Below are 21400 nucleotides of genomic sequence, written 5' to 3' on the forward strand. Positions count from 1 at the left end.
TTTATCAATATTCATAAAAAAAAAAATAGAAGTATTTAAATTACAACATAATCGAAATTAAGTTGATGGCCTTAATAATTTTTAATATTTAAATATTAAATATAAATATAAATATTTTATTTTTTATATTTTACAATTTCCATAAGTGGAAATATGTACATAACCTACCTATAAATTATTATACTGCAAACTTAGTTCACTATAACTTATAAACAGGTACGATGAATTAATTTATTTATCCTAATAATTATATTATGATAAATAAAAGAAATAAGAAATATCAATTACCTACCAATAATATCATATCACTCATGTCTTCAGTAAATACTAAATAGATACACATTTTTAGAAAATAATGAGCTAAATACCATTACTAAATCATAATTTCTACACATATAAATAATTAATATAGACTATGGATTAAATAGAAAAAGTAACTATTATCTATTAATTGAAATCTATTCGAACAAAAATACATTTTGACAATTTTACTAATATGTTATGTAGTGTAATTATAATTATTATATTTGTACATAAATCAATACCGGATCATTTATTCCAAAGCGGAAGTCATTTCCAGGTTTCCTAGCTGGCTATCCGGTTAGTCCCTAAAAAAAACTTTAGTTTTCATTAAAATATGACCTTGGTATTAATTCTTTTTTCCCGGTAAACGGTAACGATGTTATTAATTATTCTCGTTGAAAAAGTCAACTGACTACTGAACGCTTGCGTGTAGCGTGTTTGGAACAACTGCAGTTATTTAATTTATGATCCGATCGTGAATATCGCCACAGACTATATAATATCTACCATATTCTTACAGTGTCTTTGAAATACAATTGGTTGTGATAATAATAATATGATTTTTTTTTTCTTGATAATATGATAAAAGAAAAATATATATTATCAATTATCATAGGACACAGCACACAAAATACAGTAAATACAAATAATAATTATTATTCATCATATTATACATATACTGTGAATATCCTAAATATCATTCATTAGTTATAAGTACTTTGACAAATAGCGTTTACATACTTTACATTTTTACATGTTTGTATTTTTCAGTCTTTCAATCAATTTATTAAATATTTATTATAAAAATTGAATTTCACTTCTAGTATCTTTTATTAATTAGTTTACATACGTTTTTTTAGAACCTGTACTGTCATCGTCCAAACTACAATGTCGCTTGACTCGATTCCTAAGGATATGAGATCCGCTAGAGCATGTCTTGTATGCTCTTTAATTAAGGTAATTATGTGGATTCTTTACTATCTTAGCATAAAGTTTATAATGTATCTAATTTGATCTGTTATTTCAACCTTGATTAAACACCATTTTTTTCTATAACCAAATATTTTAATAAACTATCTATGAATATCTCTTTACGTTGTATTTTAAGTGAAGTTTTTGCAATCAAATTTACTAAATATATAATATAACTAAAAAAATGTATTGTTATTTTTTAGTTGACTTTAAACTAAAAATACATTTTTATATTCAAGTACTATTTCTTTGACTCAATTGATACTCTGTACCTGCCTTTGTTGTCTCCGTCATTGATTTTTATAGTAATTCAATTTTTTTATTGAGTTTTACATATATAAAAATAAATGCAGTTTATAAAGCTCATAATTTGCAGAATTATCTTAAAAAACCTACATATAAACATAGCCAAAGCTCTTACCATTAAGTTTCATTACCTATTTACTTTACCATTAAAACTAACAAAACTAAATTTTAACTGCTGAGCATAATTTTGCAATGTTACACACTATTAAGACAGAAGACAAATGTGGGTGTAGCATCATTTTAAGTTGCTTAAAAAAACATTAAAAATGTTAAGTACAAACATTTCTATTATAATTTATAATAGGTAAAATCATTTTGCCTAATGATAAATAAATGTATAAAATATAATGCAAATTAATGATTAAATAATTAAAACAATTTTAAGTAATTTAAAGTATGTCTATACTTACAGTCATGCTGTACGCTTAATAACTTAATTTATTTATAGTTAAATATTTTTTATTTTTATTATTATTTCTACATAGTCTTTTGATCAATTTGAATTTGATGGCTGTGACAATTGTGATGAATTTTTGAGAATGAAAAATAACCGTGATCACGTGTATGATTGTACAAGTTCAAATTTTGATGGGTATGGAGTACCTACTACTTATAAAAAAAAAAACTATTGTTATAATTTTATTTTGTATGTTTTTATAGAATGGTTGCACTAATGAGCCCTGAAGACAGTTGGGTTGCTAGATGGCAAAAAATCAGTAAGTTTCAATTTTCCTTTAATATTATTGTTAATTATATGAAATATTTAACTGTTTATTTAATAAACTATTAATCTTACAGATAGATTTACAAAAGGCATTTATGCTATTTCTGTTGCTGGTCGATTACCTCCGAATTTTGTAAGGGAAATGAAGGCCAGAGGTATACCGTACCGCCCAAGAGATACAACATTTAAATAAGTACTTTTCCTTTATCTCATTACTCATGTTTATTATAAAAATAAAATTTTGTAACTCATTGTACAACTGGTTTTATAATTTAACTACAGAAATTCCATACATTTTAATATACAAGACATATTATGATAATAAAAAATAATTATGATTAAATGAAAAAAAAATAGTTAGTCTTTTCACTTATAAAAATTAATTGGTCGTTCCTTTGTTGATGGTATAAATGACATTGTTCTCCTCACTTTAACTTGTGGTTTTATATTCAACGTATCTGCCTGCAAGTACATTAAATTTTTCTTAATTTTTAAACCTTTTTTATTTACTGTTATCTCATTAAACTACAGTCAATATTTAATATTCTTAAATCTCTATCTTTATGTATTGTTAATTTTTCACATTATATACAACTATAATAGTTATTTTATATATTTAAATATAAATTAATAATATATTACTGGGTCTACTATTGTAATTGATGCGACAGCTTTTTCGGAAACACTAATCTTTTTTTGAGCTCTCGTCAATTCGTCATCAAGTCGTTGTTTTTCAGCTTCCAATTCAATTAACCTCTGTTGGGCTTCTAAAACAATAATCCAATTTTTTTCAAGCTAAAATATTTGACAAATTTAACTATAATATTATAATATCTACATGAACTATTTACTAATGAATTATTCTATACATTTTACCTAGCAATTGGTTTTCTTTCTCTCGTTGTTTAATCTCAAATTCTTTTCGTTTTTCTCGTTCTTGCTCCAACAGTAATATATGTTCTTCCTGCAATCTTTCTAGTTCTTCTCTTTTCTCCCATTCTTCTCTTAACACTCTAAAAACAATGATTATTAAAACTAAGGATTTGGGGTAAAACAATAAACAAACCAATTCTATTTCATAATTGTGAATTGTATGAACAAGTTTAGCTTAATATAAAGTATTAAGGAGTTTAAGCTGAATGTCTTAATTCTAACAATTTTAAACATGATAAAAATGTATATAACCAATTACAAAAATATTATTAACAATATAGTAATTATATAGCTGATTTATTCCTATACAAATATTTTGATAAACATTAATACTTTATTATATCAGTTTAAAGTGTTAAAACATATTTTTACCAAGATATAACAATTATTATTACCTAGCTTGTAAATTACGAACTATTTCTTCATCACGTTTTGCCTGTGTTTCTTCCTCAAGTAGACTTTCCAATTCTTCAACATGTTTTTCACTAGCCACTTTGAGCTCTTTTGCTTGAATTTCCATAGCTGCCCTAGCCTAAAATATTGCAATGTTAAAACCGATAATATTAAAGCTCTAAAATAAATTTACTTGTTTCTCTGCCTGTAACTGAACATCCATGTCATGTATTATGCTGCTTCTTCGATGTTTTTCTTGAAGTTCAGCTTTTCTTCGTTTTTGCCTACGACGCAACAATGTTCGTTGATAACCTTCTGTACCCGCAGAATAAGAAATTGCTAATTTTAAAGCAGATAGCCATTGTAAACGACTCCTAGAATGTTGAATATTTTCTAAGACATCACATTTTTATTGTATTTTTAAGCTATTATAAAATTTTACTAAACCATAGACATGACCCTCACATACTTTACAAGTAGTATGACGCTGTTTTATTTAACAAAATTCTATTTACCTATGATCCTTAGTGGCTAACTCGAAAGTTCTTTCAGTTGTGTGCAACATTATACGTTGTAAATTAGAATCCACCCAACATCTCGGATCTAATGTTATAGATCCACACTGCTCTTTTTCTTCTTCGTTCTTATAGTATAATAGTTGACATGGTTTTAATACAAACCAATACTCTCGTAATGTTGGCAATAAATAACCTCGTTTCAACAATACTCCCTGACAAAATGAAATATGAAAAATATTTTTAAACTTAGTAAAGATGATGGTACAATACTTTTTTACAAATTAACACTTATAATTTAAATCAATTAAATACAGTTTAATATAACCTCTGTACGTTTTAAGTATGCTAATATTGAGTTATAACTTTGAATACTTTTAATATTCAAATTTCAATTATAAAGTTCAATTTTATTTGCCTTACTTTTTTTATGATATCATCAATGAATGTATTTGTAACAGCATTTAATGCTTCAACCAAGCCTGCACGATCAACGTCAGCTAAATATCGTTTCTCTAGTAAAGTTAAAAACGTACCAAACTGAAATCCATTTGTATTTCCAATAAGCTCTTCAAAACCAGATTGGTCCCAGTCGGTGCCTAATGAAGTAACAATTTGTGAAGCCACCAAACCCACTTCAGATGTATCCATGATAACCTTTATAGATATATAATCTCATTAAATAAATTAGAAAATTAATTGATCAGGAATATTTTCAATAACAAATTACTTGAAACCGATTTGGCCTTTCTGGATCCACTATGAGCTCCGACAAAAAACAGAATACCCTGAATAATTTATACATACAGTCCTCTGGTAATACTTGGCATTTAGAAATAAAATCTTTTTTACAAATTAACCAACATGTTTCGTCAATATTTGACTCAAATCCCTGAAGAACTGGTAAAGATAAAATGTTTGGGAGTGAAAGAAAAACCTAAAACACAAAAATTTCTAGTAAAATAAGTATAGTTGAATCAACTAAACATTTATTATGTATATCATATATATTTATATATATACTTCTCTTAATAAATAATATTTGTAATGTTGAAAGTTTAGTGTTTGCGTGCTTCTATAGTGTTCAAGGCCCTTCTCTACGCCATAAAGGTCAAGGAGAATACCGATGTTTGCAGTTAAAACCTATTTATAAAAATAACAAAATAAAATAAAATATTAAAATGTATAGTTTTACAGAAGCTTTACTTATTAATGATAAAAATTCATGATCAATATATCTATACAAGTAATATGGAAAAAATTTCCTAGATCCATTAAAATACTGTATTAGAAATGTATACAATATTTGTTAATTAAAAATTAAATTATTTTTATTCGACTATGTATAACTATTTCGATTCTCTATTGTGTCATAGTTTTTAATTAAATACTTATACGGCTATTATACGTACCTATACAAGGTGATTCTTTTATCATTGTACACTCATTATTTCAAAAAGTATTCATGTTTTTGAAAACATTTTTTGTACATAGTTTCAAGTTGTTATAAAAATAACGTTTTTATTAAAAAATATATTTTTAAATATTATTTATCCTTTATATTTTTTAAGTTTTTTACTTTTTTGAATGACAACATAATTTTAATTTCATATTCCAAAACAGAATAATTGTCTGAGTATTTTGATACATAAAAACTAAATTTAGAGTGAGTAGTTTATGAGTTATAAGTATTTAAAGTTTAGATGCGTGGAGTAGAGTGGTACGGTTACCTCGCAAAATTTTAGTCCACTTTCCACTTGTCTAAACTTTAAATACTTATAACTCATAAACTACTCACTGTAAACTCGATTTTTATGTATCAAAATACTCAGACAATTATTCTGCTTTGGAATATGAAATTAAAACTATGTTGTCATTCAAAAAAGTAAAAAACTTAAAAAATATAATTTTTAATAAAAACGTTATTTTTATAACAACTTGAAATTATGTAAAAAAATGTTTTCAAAAACATGAATACTTTTTGAAATAATGAGTGTACAATGATAAAAGAATCACCTTGTATATAATATAAGATACTATAGGTACAGTTAATTGCAATAGTAGGTAGTAAACATGATGAATGTAATAATATTATATATATGTTATTATATTGGTACATCTATTATTCAATAGATGATTTTTTATTCCTACTGGCTACAGTATAAATACTTAGTAATTTTCATGATTTCAAAATACTACATACATTGACTGTTTTGATTAAACATTAATACATTAGAATTAAAAAATTATCAACATTTTTTTATGAATATTGACTGATTTGTTTACTTTTTTATAATTTTAAAGAAATATTTTCATGATACAATATTATGATTAAATCATATTTAACTAGTATATTATTTTAATGACTACGTCTATACTCCAAATTTTATTTTTTTTATTTCAACCTAAATGTATTTTTATTCTAACATCAATTATCCAACTTTATTGTATTTAGGTACCTATTTAAAATAGATAATTTTAGTATGTTTAATCTGATAGAGCGGCATTACATATTTATAGCAACAGATTGAAAAATGTATGGGTATTGAAAACTTATAAATTAATCTAAAAGTATTTGAAACAAAATTACATATTTAACACCAAAATATATCTAAGATACCTATATCTACAAGAACTAAATCATAAAAATATATAGACGCATGCCTAGTTTGGAAAGTTACCTATCTAAATTCAACTCAGTATAATTATGTTAGAATAAGTAAAACTACTGAATGACATCATCGCCCATGTAGGTATTATAGAATGACTAGACTGTATACTTTACCTACACTAGCTACATTCATAAGTCATTACTAACATAATCAGAAAATATTCATAGAAATTATATTAATCATGTTACAATAATAATAAACTATTTACAAAATTATATATATTTTTTTTTTAAATATAGTTGCTAATATTGAATGTATCAAGTTGATCAATTTTTACCATGATTTATTTTATTTTAAAAATTTTAGATATTTATTTATTTATCTTTAACCGTGATTTTTACTACCAACATACTACACTTAATTTACATTCAATCAATATAAATTATAATAGTAATAATAAACTGTTTTGAAAATATAAATTTCTCTAATTTGCATACAAATCCATACCCAACTACTTTAAGTGCAAGTACCTATTATTCATTAATTATTTATAAAATTGTATACCTACCTAACTTAATATAAACCTATAATTAAAATTAAAGTTCGTTTTGAACTTCAATATTTACATAATACGTATTGTACTTTAGCCGATTTGTTTTCGTTATTAAATTTAGTTCATAGAAAAAAAATAATAATAAATAATGGTACCTATACTAATCTTTTTTCGACCAAATTGTAAAACAAACGGAGATCATGAACAGATAACATAAAAATTATGGACTAAAAAATACTACTATACAATATGTTATTTTGCTGTATTAATGTTATATGACCATTAAGAAAATCTATCATTTTAAATAAAAGTTATTATTTCACGACCGTGACGTCACCAGCGATAAGTTCACATATATATATTATATATCTATAGACGGCAATGTCATCCGCGGCGTTCAAAAAAACATTTTAAAAGTGACGTCACCTGGCGCGGACGACAATATGGGATCAAAACGATTAAAATAATTCTGATAATACCAAATACAGCTAATCAGAGGACGTTTACTCATATTTTATAATTATACGCTATATATATAGTCGTATATATTAAATTACTATATGTCTGTATGGGGACAAAATAATGTATACATAATAGTTATTAACTTATAAACGCTATCGCAAGATATTCCATGTTATTAATTTAAAAGTATTCAGTTAGGTTTAATTTATTCAGTTCAAGTTTATAATGTTTATATAATACCTATCAAAAATAACACGCCACAAATTACAATATATAATTTAATATTATAATCGTAGGCTGCGGCATATGTATAAGCACAATATGGTTTTTATATTTCTATAAGATGTACACGAGTATATTATAGCTAATATTTTACTGACATTTTAAAAACAGAAATCGTAGGTATACCTATTTATTAAATTCTCTCCTAAGTCCTAATTCATCGTCCAAATGTTCGTATCCCGGCACTCGCGGGGTTGGGGTAGGTATGTAAAGTAAACTATAATAACGAGTGATGTAGTAGAGAAGTATTATTAAACTATAAATAGATACACTCACTTTGAGCTTGGACTTAACCACGGTCCCTGTGTCGTCAGTGTCCAGTGAGTTGAATGCTTGCCATATGCAATTGGTGACGTTCTTCAGTAGCGCCGCCATCGCAGACGCACTGTAATTTAATATACGTTATAATATACTGCAAAACAATTATTATGGTTACAGTGAATGTTATGCCGATCGTACCTCAACTGACAATCTGAAGTAGGCTATATTCGACGTGTTTAATTTAGTAGGTGTATACAGAATAATGTATACCTACAACTTGTTTGTTATAGATTATGTTATATACATATAAATAGATAATTATATAATATATATATATATATAAACATATATTATAATATTAATGTGTAGGTATTCTATAAAAACATAAAAAAAAAAGTAATTATTGGATATCGTTCGAGAGAACTCGATATGAATAATATCGTTTATTACACACGATGCATAATCAGACGATATTGAAAAGTCGCGCGCAAAACTAGAGCGGTTTAAAACCCGGACGACATCACAACTGCGGCAGTGCACTGCTCAGGTTCGGCGACGGAGGTCCATCGTACGGCATTAGCGCGCCGCCGCGACGTAAGGCCGCCGCCACCGCTTCCTTGGTCCGGTTCCTCTCGCCGCCGCCGCACGGTCATCCGTTCCCCGCGACCACGGTCTTGACCATATATGAATGAACATTCAATGTCGGCGCAGCTCGTTTATACCTACGACGGAACATATAAAATAATATACTTATATAGCATAAATAGGTTCCTAGATGCGTGGATATTAATTTATATTATACTAATAATATAATAATATAATACATCATTGAAAAATATATCATATTTATGTTTAATATTATAACCGCCTACCCGTATGGGCTTATAATTTTCTAAGTAGGTTTCGTGATTTCGAAAAAAAAATAAGAAAAAACTTTGTATGGACACTGGGTTGTATCCACAAGTGTTGACTAATTCATATACGAACTACGTGATTAGTCCTAAATACTCCTTCAACCAAACTTCACTTTGTTATACGTTTGATAATAAACAGGTTTTAGATTAAGTTTGTTAACAATAAACAATTCGTTTTGATAAGTGGAATCAAAGCAAATTTTTGACTCTTTCGGGGCGTTTAAAATTTAAAATTTTTTTAGTATTTTTTCTGTAAATTATGATAAATAATTATTCAAGTACATTGATCTCAAAAATCTAAATAATATACGAACACAATTCATTTTTATAGATATTTTATTAAGTTCAAATTTGCACGAAATTACATATTTTAATAATTAAAAGTGATTAATTATTTTTTTTTTCATACTTTAATAACATTAGTAATAACATAACATATATTATAAATTGTATTATAGGTACGCGCAATTAAATTTTCAAAATAAAATATATAGATTAATTTTAAGATACTACTTATTTTTAATATGAATTTCTTAACAATTTTTTATACAGTAAGGTATTAACTATTGATTAAAAAGTCAATAAAAATAATATACATTTTATTGTAAATATACCTATATATTATTTTATTTTAATATATTTAACATACTATTAATATAATAAATGAAATATTTTCGGAAAAAATTTAAATCAACCTACGATAGTATAGGTAATACTAATTACTTATTGCAATTAATTACTTTAATAGCTATATCAAAAACATTTCATGAAAATTATATTTAGTGACTCAATAAACCAACAACTGTCTCCGCTCAGAATCGTTTTTTTTGTTTAATATGTATATCATTGAATTCAAATTTAAGTATTTAACACACACATTACAATGACCCATCTCGACACCTAATGTACAGCAAACTCAGCTGAGCGATACCCACTTGCCCAAATTGTATTATTGTTATATACATCAAAAATAAGCATAACATGTATTATAACCTACAGTTAAATAGATCACTCCGTATACCACGTTATTTACATTAATACACCATAAAATTTATTACTGTAGTTTATAATTTAATTTTTGGTGTGTGTGTGTGTCAGAAACTATTTCTACTGTCTATATTGAATTATTATTATTATGTTACTAAAATACTAACTACTAAAAGTAAATTCGTAGAAAAAAAATGTTCTACTTGGAAAATTTTTCCGATATAAAAAAGTATCGTGACGAATAATCATATAATTGTTTTTATTATTATATAACTGTATTATAATACCATACGTTATAATACTATTTTGACAACACCAGCTTACACACAACCTATATTATATTATACGGCCGTGACGATGACATACGGGTTTTTGATGCGTTGTCCGCGTAACTCTACGGTATGCAATGTACAACGTAAATATATACATATTAAATGTAAAATTGTCTGCGTTTCCTTTTTTTTACGACAAATTAATGGTTATCCGACAATTTGATAGCTGATTATTAAATTTTGTGAGAAAGTAAGAAAAAAATATAAAATCACAATATTTATGTACACAAATTGGTAATAAGTTGACAATAATGAATAAAGTAATTTTTAAATCGCATAAGTAAGTTATTGTTTTAAAAAAAAAATTATTAGTGTTACGTATATGAATGAAAAAAAGTCGGACGAACTTCATTTTGAAGTTATTGATGAAGTACTTTGAATGAAAATGTTCGGAATTTTTATTTGACAATAAAAATGAGTCTAAACTTTTTAAGTGGTAAGTTTAGGTAACACGAGATTAGCTACTACTGTTTGTTATTCTTTCCATTAAATTTGTCAAATATTTAAACTAGGATAACATCATGGCCCATGGGGGTAATATTTTATTAACTTCAAACAACAATTAAAAACCATAACTTCATCAATCATTTTTAAATTTACATAAACGCTAATACGCTATATTGATAATAATAATATACAAAATACTTGAATTATATTTATATGTAGACAATATTTTTTTTAACCTCAAATGAAAACTATTATTTGTTAGAAAGTCCTTAAATAATAATAAATTGGGGAATATTTATTATTTACAATTTACATATATTATAAAATATATTCGAGTATGTTGAACAATTACTAATTATTATATTTAAATAATACAATTTTTAGATTGATTGTATGATATTGTATTATTGTAATATTGTGTACATGATTAGGTAGATATTATATAATAAAATGATTATAATATACATTGTACATTTGTACATCATCATAATATATATTTATATTGTTAAATAACTAAGACAAATGTTATATGTTTTTTAATTAATCAATAAAGTTAAGGAGAAACCAGGATCACTATGAGTTATCTCTTATCTGGGTCTTATACTTGTATGAGTTGTATGCTTTGCGGCAGTCGGCAACTACCTCGCGGTACTTCTGAGAGCTAATTGTCGACGGTGACGCGGCGATTTACAAGCTCACAACTTACGGCACTTACGTGATCTCCAGTGAACGGACGACCACGTCATTTCATCGGTAGACCACGAGGTGCACGAGTACCGTGGTGGCCGTTTTCTAAATATAGTGTACGTATTGTGACAATCAAACGGTCACAATTTATTTCACCAACAATTCTTGCGAAAATGCGAAAACCTCATATTTCTGACCAAATTATTGTTGTAATTATACAAGAAATCATATGTTGATAATACTTTCTAATAATAATGATTTGCAACAATTTATTACAATATTTAGATATCTGTGTGCTATGCAGCCATTAAGCTATGTAACTTGTAAGTATAATAATAATAAACACTCAACTATAAATGAGTATTTATTATGATACAAGTCATTTAATTTTAAATAATTTTATATGATATAAGTAGGTACCTAGGTGGCTAGGTAGTAGGTATGCATTATGATTTAAAATTAAGTATTTTTTTGTTAAACTATCAATCACTATACAATAATGTCTAATACAAGTATACAACTAAAAATATTAAAGAAAGTAACAATTTATTACAAAAGTTTATTACTCTGTTATCAGTTTTCTCTCTAATCTTCAAAAAGGCACATGAATCATGAATTATGTTCCCCAACAGTCCTGAGAAATAATAAATATTTCGTACATCACGTCCAAAAATTAAATAAGAAATTAAAATCGTATACAGAATGCTATCTGGTAACAAAAAGCAAGCGTAGATGACGATTACTGTTTTTAACGTAGCACACTTTACATAAATATTTTTTTAGTTTGGGCGTAAGGCCCAAATTTATATGCAATAAAAATCTATAAAATATTGAGATTAATTTCATAAATATGTAAAAAATATGCAAAATGGTTTTTTTACAAATTAATAAACTATAAATATGGTTATGAATAAAAATATTAGATACACAATCTAAAATCTTAATATATGTATAAAAAAGTTTATTAAAAAAAAAAATGCGAAATAACATTTTTTAATTAAATTTGTATAAATATAAAAGTATTATAGAATATTATACAAAATTATTATTTTGAAATTCAGAATACATTATTTTTACAAAATAGTGTTCAAAAAAATTATACTATTTTATGGGCTATTTATGGGACGAGTACCAGGCACCAGCACGAAGTAATAAAAATCTATTTTAAATTTTCGAATGGAAAACTTCTACAATTAGTATTTGGAAAAACTTCTTTCCACGTAACAAGATATAATATTGGTGCATATTTAAAACTAGATAAATCTTCAACTGACATTTCTTTGTCTTCGTCACATACTCACATTCCGTTACCTTGCCCTTGAATCCTGATTATACTACCTACCTATTGATTTTTTTCAATGTAGAATATCAACGATTTTTTTACAGAGTATTAATTGTAAGTTTAGATCTAGCGAAATCTATTACTCACCAAATTTGCCACTAGAAACTCCAATAATATTTTTCATCTTTCGCCAATAATTTAATATCCCAATCAATTTATTATTGATATACATTGTTATAATTGGTTATTTACGATCAACATTAGCAGGTATTTGTATACAGACGTAAATATGACTATTTTAATGAATAAAGATAGAACTATTATGATGATTATTATTATTATGGTTGTGTAGAATATGTAGGTAACATTTATATAACTATCCAGAAATAGGTATGCAATTGTCAATTAATATAGATTTTCATTCAAATATGCAAAAATAAAAAATTAACCATAGAATCTACACATTACGAAACGTCGACATTTGTCATTTATAATCAAAAGTAGGTATTCTAGGTGAATTGTAGAAGAATAATATGCATTTACATATAAATCCGGGCACTACTCATGAGTCATGAATCATGATTTATAGATATAGATAATTCTTTAATAAGGTACCTATAATTTATTTATTTTGTGAGATATTTCAGATATTTGTCTCTAAACTTGTTCACTTAGCTTTTGTAAATCTATAGAAATGCGTGTATTTCATCATCGTAATATTCGTAATTGATGTTGCAGGTTTTTGTATATTAGGTTTGAGTGTGGTTTATATTTAATAAATTTAATTTTCGAAAAAAAAAAACCATTCACAGGTGTAAGTTGATCCAAAAGCATTCATAACTTTTTGTGCCAGATTTCTCAAATTAGAAAATTTGTCTCTTATGACATTAATGTCATAAAAATCTATTTTTGATTTTGATGTTTCAAGAATGTGTCTTAATTTATTTGATATTGCATTATAAATCAATCAGTTCCATTTAAAGATATTCTGGGACAGACTCGAAATCAATATGAAAAGGAGATGAATATATTCAAATATTTTTTTGTATTTATTTAAATTAGTGAAACGGCTCTCAAAAGCAACTAAAAGTCTTCTTATTTCTTTTGCATAGGTATTCAATGTAGGTAATCGATTCGTTTTGAATTTTTCAATTTATTGAGCAATAGAAGTATTGAACGTTATTATTTTTTAATTGAGATTCAAATAACCATAATTTCTTCTGAAGTACGATTAGATGTGTCAATTATGAAATTATCTTTTCCCTGTAATGATTTAGGTATTTAATTGGTTGAGTTTTTCGACAATATTCAATATACACTAAGAAACTTAAATCTAATAACCATTCTTAATACTAACCAATTTTAATACTAGTGACTAATCTTTGCTTATCATTCATAAACAAGTACATTTTTTGAGATACCTATAAATTGCTGTAAACATTTGGTACATCTGACATTCTGACATGACAGAAGTATACCAACTACAAAGCCACCGTATTCTGAATCCAATTCTCTCCAACTCCTTAAAATGTCGGCACGGAACTGCATGTGATCGATTGATCAAATGTACTTCACTGTTTTTATGAAAGCGATAATACTTGAGATTGGGATCAAGATTTTGTTGATGAATCAAACAATGTATTATAAATAAATCATATCTTTTTCAGCAATGATTAGTTTAGTTGTTGGATTCTATTTTATCGATCAGTAACTTTATAATAGCTCCTTTTTATTCAGCAACCTTAGCAGGTGTATCATCATATGATATTCCAGAATATTTAATATCTTGAATTCGATCGCTGTTTTACATTAATTTAATTTGAATTGTCATTATTTCGATGATACACTGTTTGTCGAGATACATTTTATTCGAAAATGGTTTATTTTTATTAGGTAAAATATTCTTTGTTATATAGCTCCTAAAAATGATCACACAAATTTACTATCCGAAAATGTTTTCATTTTTTTTTTTTTATAATCAAAAATGAGACAAAATAGCTTGCTTAAACAATATTGGATGGATACCTAATGCATGTAATGCTGAACTTCATATTTTTTTTTTTTTTAGTTTTTTAGTTTTTAATTGTGACTTGAATTTTTTGAACTTTGATTGTTTCACTTCATTATCGAATTTAAAAAACCTAATTATTATGTTTGATTTTGTAATGCCATTTAACATTATTTTTCTTAAATACAGCGACTATTTATTAGCAAATTAAACAAATTAATTTTGTGTTTAAAATTACGAGTATAAAGAAAGTAAAAACTTTTATTTCCACTCCTCACTATGCCTACTTTCCTTTTCTTTGCATTTATACTTAAAATTGCTAAAAACCTTATTTCATTGGAAATATACTAAAATAATTCTACCATAGTTAAACCGGAAAACAAATTTTCAATCACAGCAAATAGGTAGACAATGGCTATTATTGGCCATGTTTTATTTAACCAACATAATTTGCTATAAGCTGGTAACTATAACATGTTATTTTTAGATTAGATTCGAATTATTATTGTTGTGATTACATTGTTAATAATAGGAGCACCACATTGTGAGGACACTCCAGAATATTCTATTGTCACAAAAATAAATTTTTGCAAATGTGTGATACATTTTGCGGGCTGTAAAATTAACCAAGGTGGGCTATGGGTTGGCTATCCCTGATATAAATAATACTACAGTTCCAACCCCCTTTATGAACAATAATACAATTTTGGTATTTTACATTAAAATAATAAAATTAATGTAATTGGAACGTTAAATATCAACACAATAATATGACTCCATTATTTAAGTCCAGACATACAAAATTTGTTATTAATTATAATTTAATTTATAACTATTCACTAAACATAAATAATTTATAAACATATGTATATATAATAAATAAATTAAAAACATTTCATTGTGTATTCCAAAAGTACTTTAAATAAAATATTTCTGAGATTGATATAGAGTAAGTTTAAAATCATGGATAAACACTTAATCAAAGTTATACACATAATCTCTGATTAAAGGTTTTGACAAAATTTAACATGATTATAATTGATATTAATACTTAATTTAGTCAACTACAAAAATTGTGAAAGTATACATAAGATCAAACAAATAATTGGAGGACATAATATATAAAATTACATTATTTAAATATTAGTTTAATCTTCTGTATACCAATCTTATAAACAAAAATAATAAATATGAACAAGATTTCCTTAAATTCGATTTACACCTATTTTGTCTATCTAAAAACATCTTAATAATTATATTTATTTGTTTACATAAAGCGCATAGTGTTGTACTTGGCATAGGTCTTTTGAACAAAATTTCCATTTTACATAAAATTGTTATACTATTAAAATAAACTTCATTTTATAAAAACATTTACAGCTTTGGGTCGGTGAAACATGCGCCTTTCACTAGCTGTATAGGTTCATAGGGGGCAGATTGAATTAACTCTAAGACTTTGTATTTTTTCAAAACCAGAACTGAATAAAACTTCTGAGCTGCCTGAAACATCAAACAAAGCAATATATTAAAACAATAAAATAGCTACAAAAAAAAATAAATAATAACTATATAGAAAATACTGGAACTTTCAAATTTGCATAGGAAACTGTATTAATATTACAAAGTAATTAATATATATTTAATATTTATACATAAATATAGTTCAGAGTTCTACTAAATTTTAGTATATACAATTACTATAAATCTTAAACCCTGATAAGAATACTAAATTAAATAATAAGCTACAAAACTCATGTAACTTTAACATGTTGACTTTCACATGACCGCTGGCGGTTATATGTTATTTTCAAATATTATACTTTTGTAAATGCCAGCACCTATAGTAAGAGTAACAAAAAGCACTGACCAATTTTGGTAACAGCAATAGAAATATGTTTTTCAACAACTTCATTGAGTGACACTTAGAATAGAGCACTTTACATGCTTTAACCATACTTATATTTACCTCTTTCCTCCGATTTCTGTAGGTAAGATCATCAAAAACAAGAGTGTCTTTTTGTGCGAATCTCGTCTTAATTGTGTGGTACAACTGATTAGCTCTTTTGTTCATTACTCGTTCTTCATATTGTTCATTTGTTTCATGTGGAGCTTGTTGTTCTTCCACCTTAAATATAATATAATGAGTATAAAACAAACTATTTTAAAATATTAGATTTTATAACTTACAGGTCCAACAGATGCAGGATAATCATAATCTTGGTCACGCCAAGGTGTTGCACCACCTCTTGGTGAAGGTAATCCTGGTGTAACAGGAGCATTATGATGACCATCATATCCCATATTATCCATTATGACTTGATTAAAATCATTGGACTAAAAATAATAATTAATATTCATAATAATAACTTATACATACTATTACAATTTGTTTTTTTTTTTAATTTTAACATATTATAAAAAATTTAAATATTCAAATAAATATATTAAAACTTAAAACCCTGCAATATATTATTGAAGTTAATTTACTTGATTTATATGGTTATCATAACCCATATTTTGTAATTCTGGTTGTAATGACTGATTGTTTGCTTCTGATAAATCATTGACTGATGGGGGTGCTTGTAAATCATCAAATGGATTTATGAGCTAAAACAATTAATTAAATAAAATTTAAAGTTTTATTTATCGTGTAACACATTATTTAAATGTTATTTATACGCATTTAAACAAATGTTCTTTTAAGACCCTTTTGAGTTATCAACAATCGAAATTTTTTATTTTTTTTTTAGATTTTTTTCTACAATTGTCAATAAATAAATGTTATCGATATTTACAGTTTATTTATTTTCTAATTAAAAACATCAAAAATATGATATTTCACAATATTTTTTTATTATTTGAAATAAGAATTATGTCAAAATTATTCAATTTTTTTTATATTGAAGATTTAAAATTTAACTCAAAATTCCTTATGTTTTTTTACCTATAATAAAAAAAAGTTTACCGGAAAGTCAAATACATTTTTTATGAGTGTTTGAGGTTCAAATTTGCAAGACATTGGATATTCATCCATATAATATCTAACTGTTTCTCCTCAAACTACTTTTGTTTTTTGTTGTAATTTAAAAACTAATAACCATAGATAGAATTTTCACCAAATGTTTATGTTAACGCTTCCTATAAATAATAGATAATTTACAAAATATTAAGATTTTTTTGAGTTATTTAGATATTTGAAATTTTTGATTTTTAAATTAAAAGTTAATAACAATAACATAATATGAAAAATTATATATTATTATAATACTTAAATAATACCAATAAAAAAATAAATGCAATATTTTTAGAAAAAATTAAATCAAATTACCACAATACTGATGGTAAAATAAATTATTTTAAAGCTATAAGTCTATCGCAATACCTATCAAAAAACAAATCATGAAATAATATATTAAATTACTCAATAAGCTGACAAAACGTCTCTGCTCAGAATTGTTTTTTTGTATACAATTATATATTATTGAATTCAAGCTTAACACATCTATCACAGTAACCCACTCAATGCCCAATATACAGCAAAGCAGTACTCACTTTTTTATCTTTTAAGTTATTAAACAATTAACTAGAATTAACAATTTTAAAAATTGTATCTCATATTAAATGAATATTTAATTATAATTACCTGATCTTCATTATTAATTGGATCAACTGACTTATGTGCGGGTGTTCCAGGGGGTAACATTTGATCATTATCATTTAATGGTGATGTTATAAACGGTTGTGGTTCAATTGGCTGTTGTTGATTAATTTCTACATGTTCCGGTTCTTCAGGAATAGCTGGTGTAGGAGGAGCTACAGACAATGGTGCAGGAATTTCCACTTCCATAGATTCCTTAGAAAAAAATAATACCATTTTATGTAATATTAATAATGAGTTAATTAAAATAATTCTTAACATTATACATTATACTTATATAAATATTTTAATATGAATTAAAATGTATTAATCAGATTATAAAACTTACACATTCAAAATCAAATACTTTACAAATCTAGAATTTTATTTGATTCTTTTAATAATTACAAATTGTAAAAAATAATTAGTTATCTAATAACAGATATTGAATACTCACAACTTGAGATGGTACTTCCGGTATTGGCGGCAAAACATCTTTTTTAGCCGGTTTTTGATTTTCTTCATCAATAGGTATTTTTCTTTTACGACCACGACGTCCAGGTACCGGGCCAGCTATTGCAGGTAACACATTTTCTTCATCTCCTTCAATACCACCTTCACCATCTAATTCATCATTATTTAATGTTTTTGCTGTTAAATGTCTTTGGTAATTCTAAAATTTAAAACAAAAATCCATTTTTAAATTTAAGTATAGCAAAAATGTGTGTTAAGTTCAATGTAATAAAATAAATGTTTAAATTACCTTAGCTAATGGTATAGCTGGTATATTTTTTCCAGGAAGAGCAAATAATTTTTCTACACCACCTGTCTCCTTCCAATGCATTAGTCTTTTAGTAGGCGGTGCTAAATCTAATGTAATTACAATGTCTGTTGTATCGCTCAATTGTGCTTTCATTTCTTCACCAGAAATATTTTTTACTTCGTCCACAATAAGTTTTCGTTTTCTTTTAGTCTTTGGTAACCCTCTCAATGCACTAGCATCAACTGGAGCTAAAGCAAAACTTTCTTCTTCATTCTGTACCAAAGTAGTTTGGTCTACAGAAGTATTCTGTTCATTTAATGGCTCAGGTTCTTCAGATGCTTGAATATCATGAATATCATGCATATCGTGCATATCATGCATATCTATATCTGGAGGAGGCATCAATGTCTGATCTCGTGTTGGTGATGGTATAAGACCTAATGCACCAGCATTAGGGAATGGTAAATTAACAGGGGATGCTGGTCTTGAACCATCAGAGCTTTGTCTACCTGGACTAGGAGGCATAAAGTGATTATCATCATCATCATCATCATTTCGATTAGGTGTATTGAATGGTGGAGGACTAGGAGGACCTTGACCATCATTAACTTCCATAGGAGCAGAAGGTACATCATCAAATAAACCTCCAGCTTGAAAAAAGTTATCAGTGATGACTTGACCAATATTACCTCCAAACCCATCATCTCTAATTGGGGCATCTATTCCTAAACTGTTTTGGCTTAAAATACCAGATCCAGTAGACGTAGAAGCTATAGGTTCTTTATCACGATTTATTAAATGATCGACACCTTCACTAAACAACAGGGAATGTTCAATTCCATGACGGAGTATATCAGAATTTTCAACTTCAGAGAATCCAAATCCTTGATCAAAACCAGAGTTTTTAGAAACCATAGAGCTAATATTATAATCTTCATGCAAAGTTATTTCTTCGGCTCTTGACTGGTTTAAACTGAATTGAGCTTCTATATCAACATCACTAAAAATAAAAATAAAAATAAATATTGAATATACCGTAATAAGTGGGTTTGATGGCAAAAAAATAATTACTTCAAGTCTGGCATAGCTGTATCAAAATCATGAAATACTTCTGGGAGTGTTATAGCATTAGTTGCTGCTATATGATTATCCTCGGGCAAGTCAACCATGCCAGGTCGAAAAGCCATTTTAATCTTGACAAAAGCTTCATTACAATCAGCCAACAGGTATTTAGCTTTACGTGAATAAATTCGCACCACACCCAACAAAAGATGTCCTGACGTACGTAGGGCCATTTTCACCTGTAAAAATTGTACATAATCAACACAATTAGCAATGTGCTTAATTATCATCGGTATACCAGATTAGGTCACGTTTACACTCACTTTTGGCTGCAATATTCCGTCTACAGATGTCTCAATGTTGGTTTCAAATACTTGGGCTTTGGTCAATTTCTTGTCCCAATGGGCAGCCAACCAGATACGGGCGAGAGGCCCTTTCTTGGACAACGAGAAGTGCGAATAAAACATAATGACGGCTGAATATTACTGTCGTATTATGTTAACCCTACAACAAACAGGTAGCGTTCATTTTATATCGCGCGTCTGGGAAATATAGACACAAATTTTCCAAAACTAAATTATATATTTACCTGTCAGTAAAAGATTTCACGAGTCGGTGATAACGGGACGACTTTTTTAGTCTAACGCTTAGACACAACCAGGCTCTGCGACGATAAAGCACATCGTTACGCACCGCATTGAAGACAAAATTCTACTTGATCGAATTAAATTATAATTCAGTAAGTGTTTTAAATCACCAAAAAAATAAAAAAACAAAATAAACGGTTTACGTAAACTGATGATGAACGGGTTTTGTGAGGGTAAACAAACGACAAAATGAATAATATGGCGGACTGGGCGGGAGAACGGTAAACGTTGGGCGGGAAACGAGTTCGGTACAAAACACAAAGGATTATTCGAGAAACAGCGCTTCAAAGCATAGTGCCACGGATGAATTCTCTTATC

The 21400-nt window shown here is 26.8% G+C and overlaps 3 protein-coding genes across 6 annotated transcripts; 1 reads left to right on the forward strand and 2 right to left on the reverse strand.

Moving 5' to 3' along the window:
- The first annotated feature begins 898 nt into the window (after positions 1 to 898).
- On the forward strand, positions 899 to 2561 carry LOC113560729 (transcription elongation factor SPT4). Of its 3 annotated transcripts, none has more exons than XM_026966780.1 (5): positions 899 to 939; positions 1164 to 1260; positions 2067 to 2173; positions 2242 to 2297; positions 2380 to 2561. In XM_026966780.1, the coding sequence occupies exons 2-5, from the start codon at positions 1192 to 1194 to the stop codon at positions 2496 to 2498; spliced, it is 351 nt and encodes a 116-aa protein (XP_026822581.1). In that variant the 5' UTR covers positions 899 to 939; positions 1164 to 1191; the 3' UTR covers positions 2499 to 2561. The 3 variants fall into 3 exon arrangements, with proteins under 3 accessions (XP_026822581.1, XP_026822579.1, XP_026822580.1); XM_026966778.1 differs by having other exon boundaries at positions 917 to 1059; XM_026966779.1 differs by lacking the exon at positions 899 to 939 and having other exon boundaries at positions 1070 to 1260.
- A 3-nt stretch (positions 2562 to 2564) lies between these two features.
- On the reverse strand, positions 2565 to 8857 carry LOC113560727 (switch-associated protein 70-like). 2 transcript variants are annotated; one of them, XM_026966776.1, is made up of 11 exons: positions 8515 to 8857; positions 8332 to 8440; positions 5170 to 5289; positions 4877 to 5083; positions 4570 to 4803; positions 4147 to 4361; positions 3825 to 4005; positions 3634 to 3770; positions 3182 to 3318; positions 2948 to 3072; positions 2565 to 2767 (listed from the first exon to the last, which is right to left on the reverse strand). In XM_026966776.1, the coding sequence occupies exons 2-11, from the start codon at positions 8428 to 8430 to the stop codon at positions 2672 to 2674; spliced, it is 1551 nt and encodes a 516-aa protein (XP_026822577.1). In that variant the 5' UTR covers positions 8431 to 8440; positions 8515 to 8857; the 3' UTR covers positions 2565 to 2671. The 2 variants fall into 2 exon arrangements, with proteins under 2 accessions (XP_026822577.1, XP_026822578.1); XM_026966777.1 differs by lacking the exon at positions 2565 to 2767 and having other exon boundaries at positions 2960 to 3100.
- Positions 8858 to 16016: 7159 nt separating this feature from the next.
- On the reverse strand, positions 16017 to 21280 carry LOC113557006 (double-strand-break repair protein rad21 homolog). Its single transcript, XM_026962275.1, has 10 exons — positions 21025 to 21280; positions 20759 to 20939; positions 20445 to 20674; positions 19374 to 20373; positions 19068 to 19283; positions 18617 to 18826; positions 17461 to 17580; positions 17161 to 17307; positions 16940 to 17098; positions 16017 to 16473 (listed from the first exon to the last, which is right to left on the reverse strand). Exons 2-10 carry the CDS (start codon positions 20900 to 20902, stop codon positions 16348 to 16350), a joined length of 2352 nt encoding a protein of 783 aa, XP_026818076.1. The 5' UTR covers positions 20903 to 20939; positions 21025 to 21280; the 3' UTR covers positions 16017 to 16347.
- Between the last annotated feature and the right edge of the window lie 120 nt (positions 21281 to 21400).

This window comes from Rhopalosiphum maidis, chromosome 1, assembly GCF_003676215.2.
Source record: "Rhopalosiphum maidis isolate BTI-1 chromosome 1, ASM367621v3, whole genome shotgun sequence".
Classification (NCBI taxonomy): Eukaryota; Metazoa; Arthropoda; class Insecta; order Hemiptera; family Aphididae; genus Rhopalosiphum; species Rhopalosiphum maidis.

Bases quoted from the DNA above. Each gene is read 5' to 3' on its own strand.
- LOC113557006 (XM_026962275.1), bottom strand. From the start codon at position 20,902: ATGTTTTATTCGCACTTCTCGTTGTCCAAGAAAGGGCCTCTCGCCCGT. The intron at 20,675-20,758 runs GTGAGTGTAAAC...CAATTTTTACAG, and splicing joins ACGGAATATTGCAGCCAAAA to GTGAAAATGGCCCTACGTAC. The intron at 20,374-20,444 runs GTAATTATTTTT...TTTTATTTTTAG, and splicing joins ACAGCTATGCCAGACTTGAA to TGATGTTGATATAGAAGCTC.
- LOC113560727 (XM_026966776.1), bottom strand. From the start codon at position 8,430: ATGGCGGCGCTACTGAAGAACGTCACCAATTGCATATGGCAAGCATTC. The intron at 5,084-5,169 runs GTATATATATAA...TTTGTGTTTTAG, and splicing joins AATATTATTTATTAAGAGAA to GTTTTTCTTTCACTCCCAAA. The intron at 2,768-2,947 runs GTAATATATTAT...ATGTACTTGCAG, and splicing joins CAATTACAATAGTAGACCCA to GCAGATACGTTGAATATAAA.
- LOC113560729 (XM_026966780.1), top strand. From the start codon at position 1,192: ATGTCGCTTGACTCGATTCCTAAGGATATGAGATCCGCTAGAGCATGT. The intron at 2,174-2,241 runs GTATGGAGTACC...ATGTTTTTATAG, and splicing joins ACAAGTTCAAATTTTGATGG to AATGGTTGCACTAATGAGCC. The intron at 2,298-2,379 runs GTAAGTTTCAAT...TTAATCTTACAG, and splicing joins TGCTAGATGGCAAAAAATCA to ATAGATTTACAAAAGGCATT.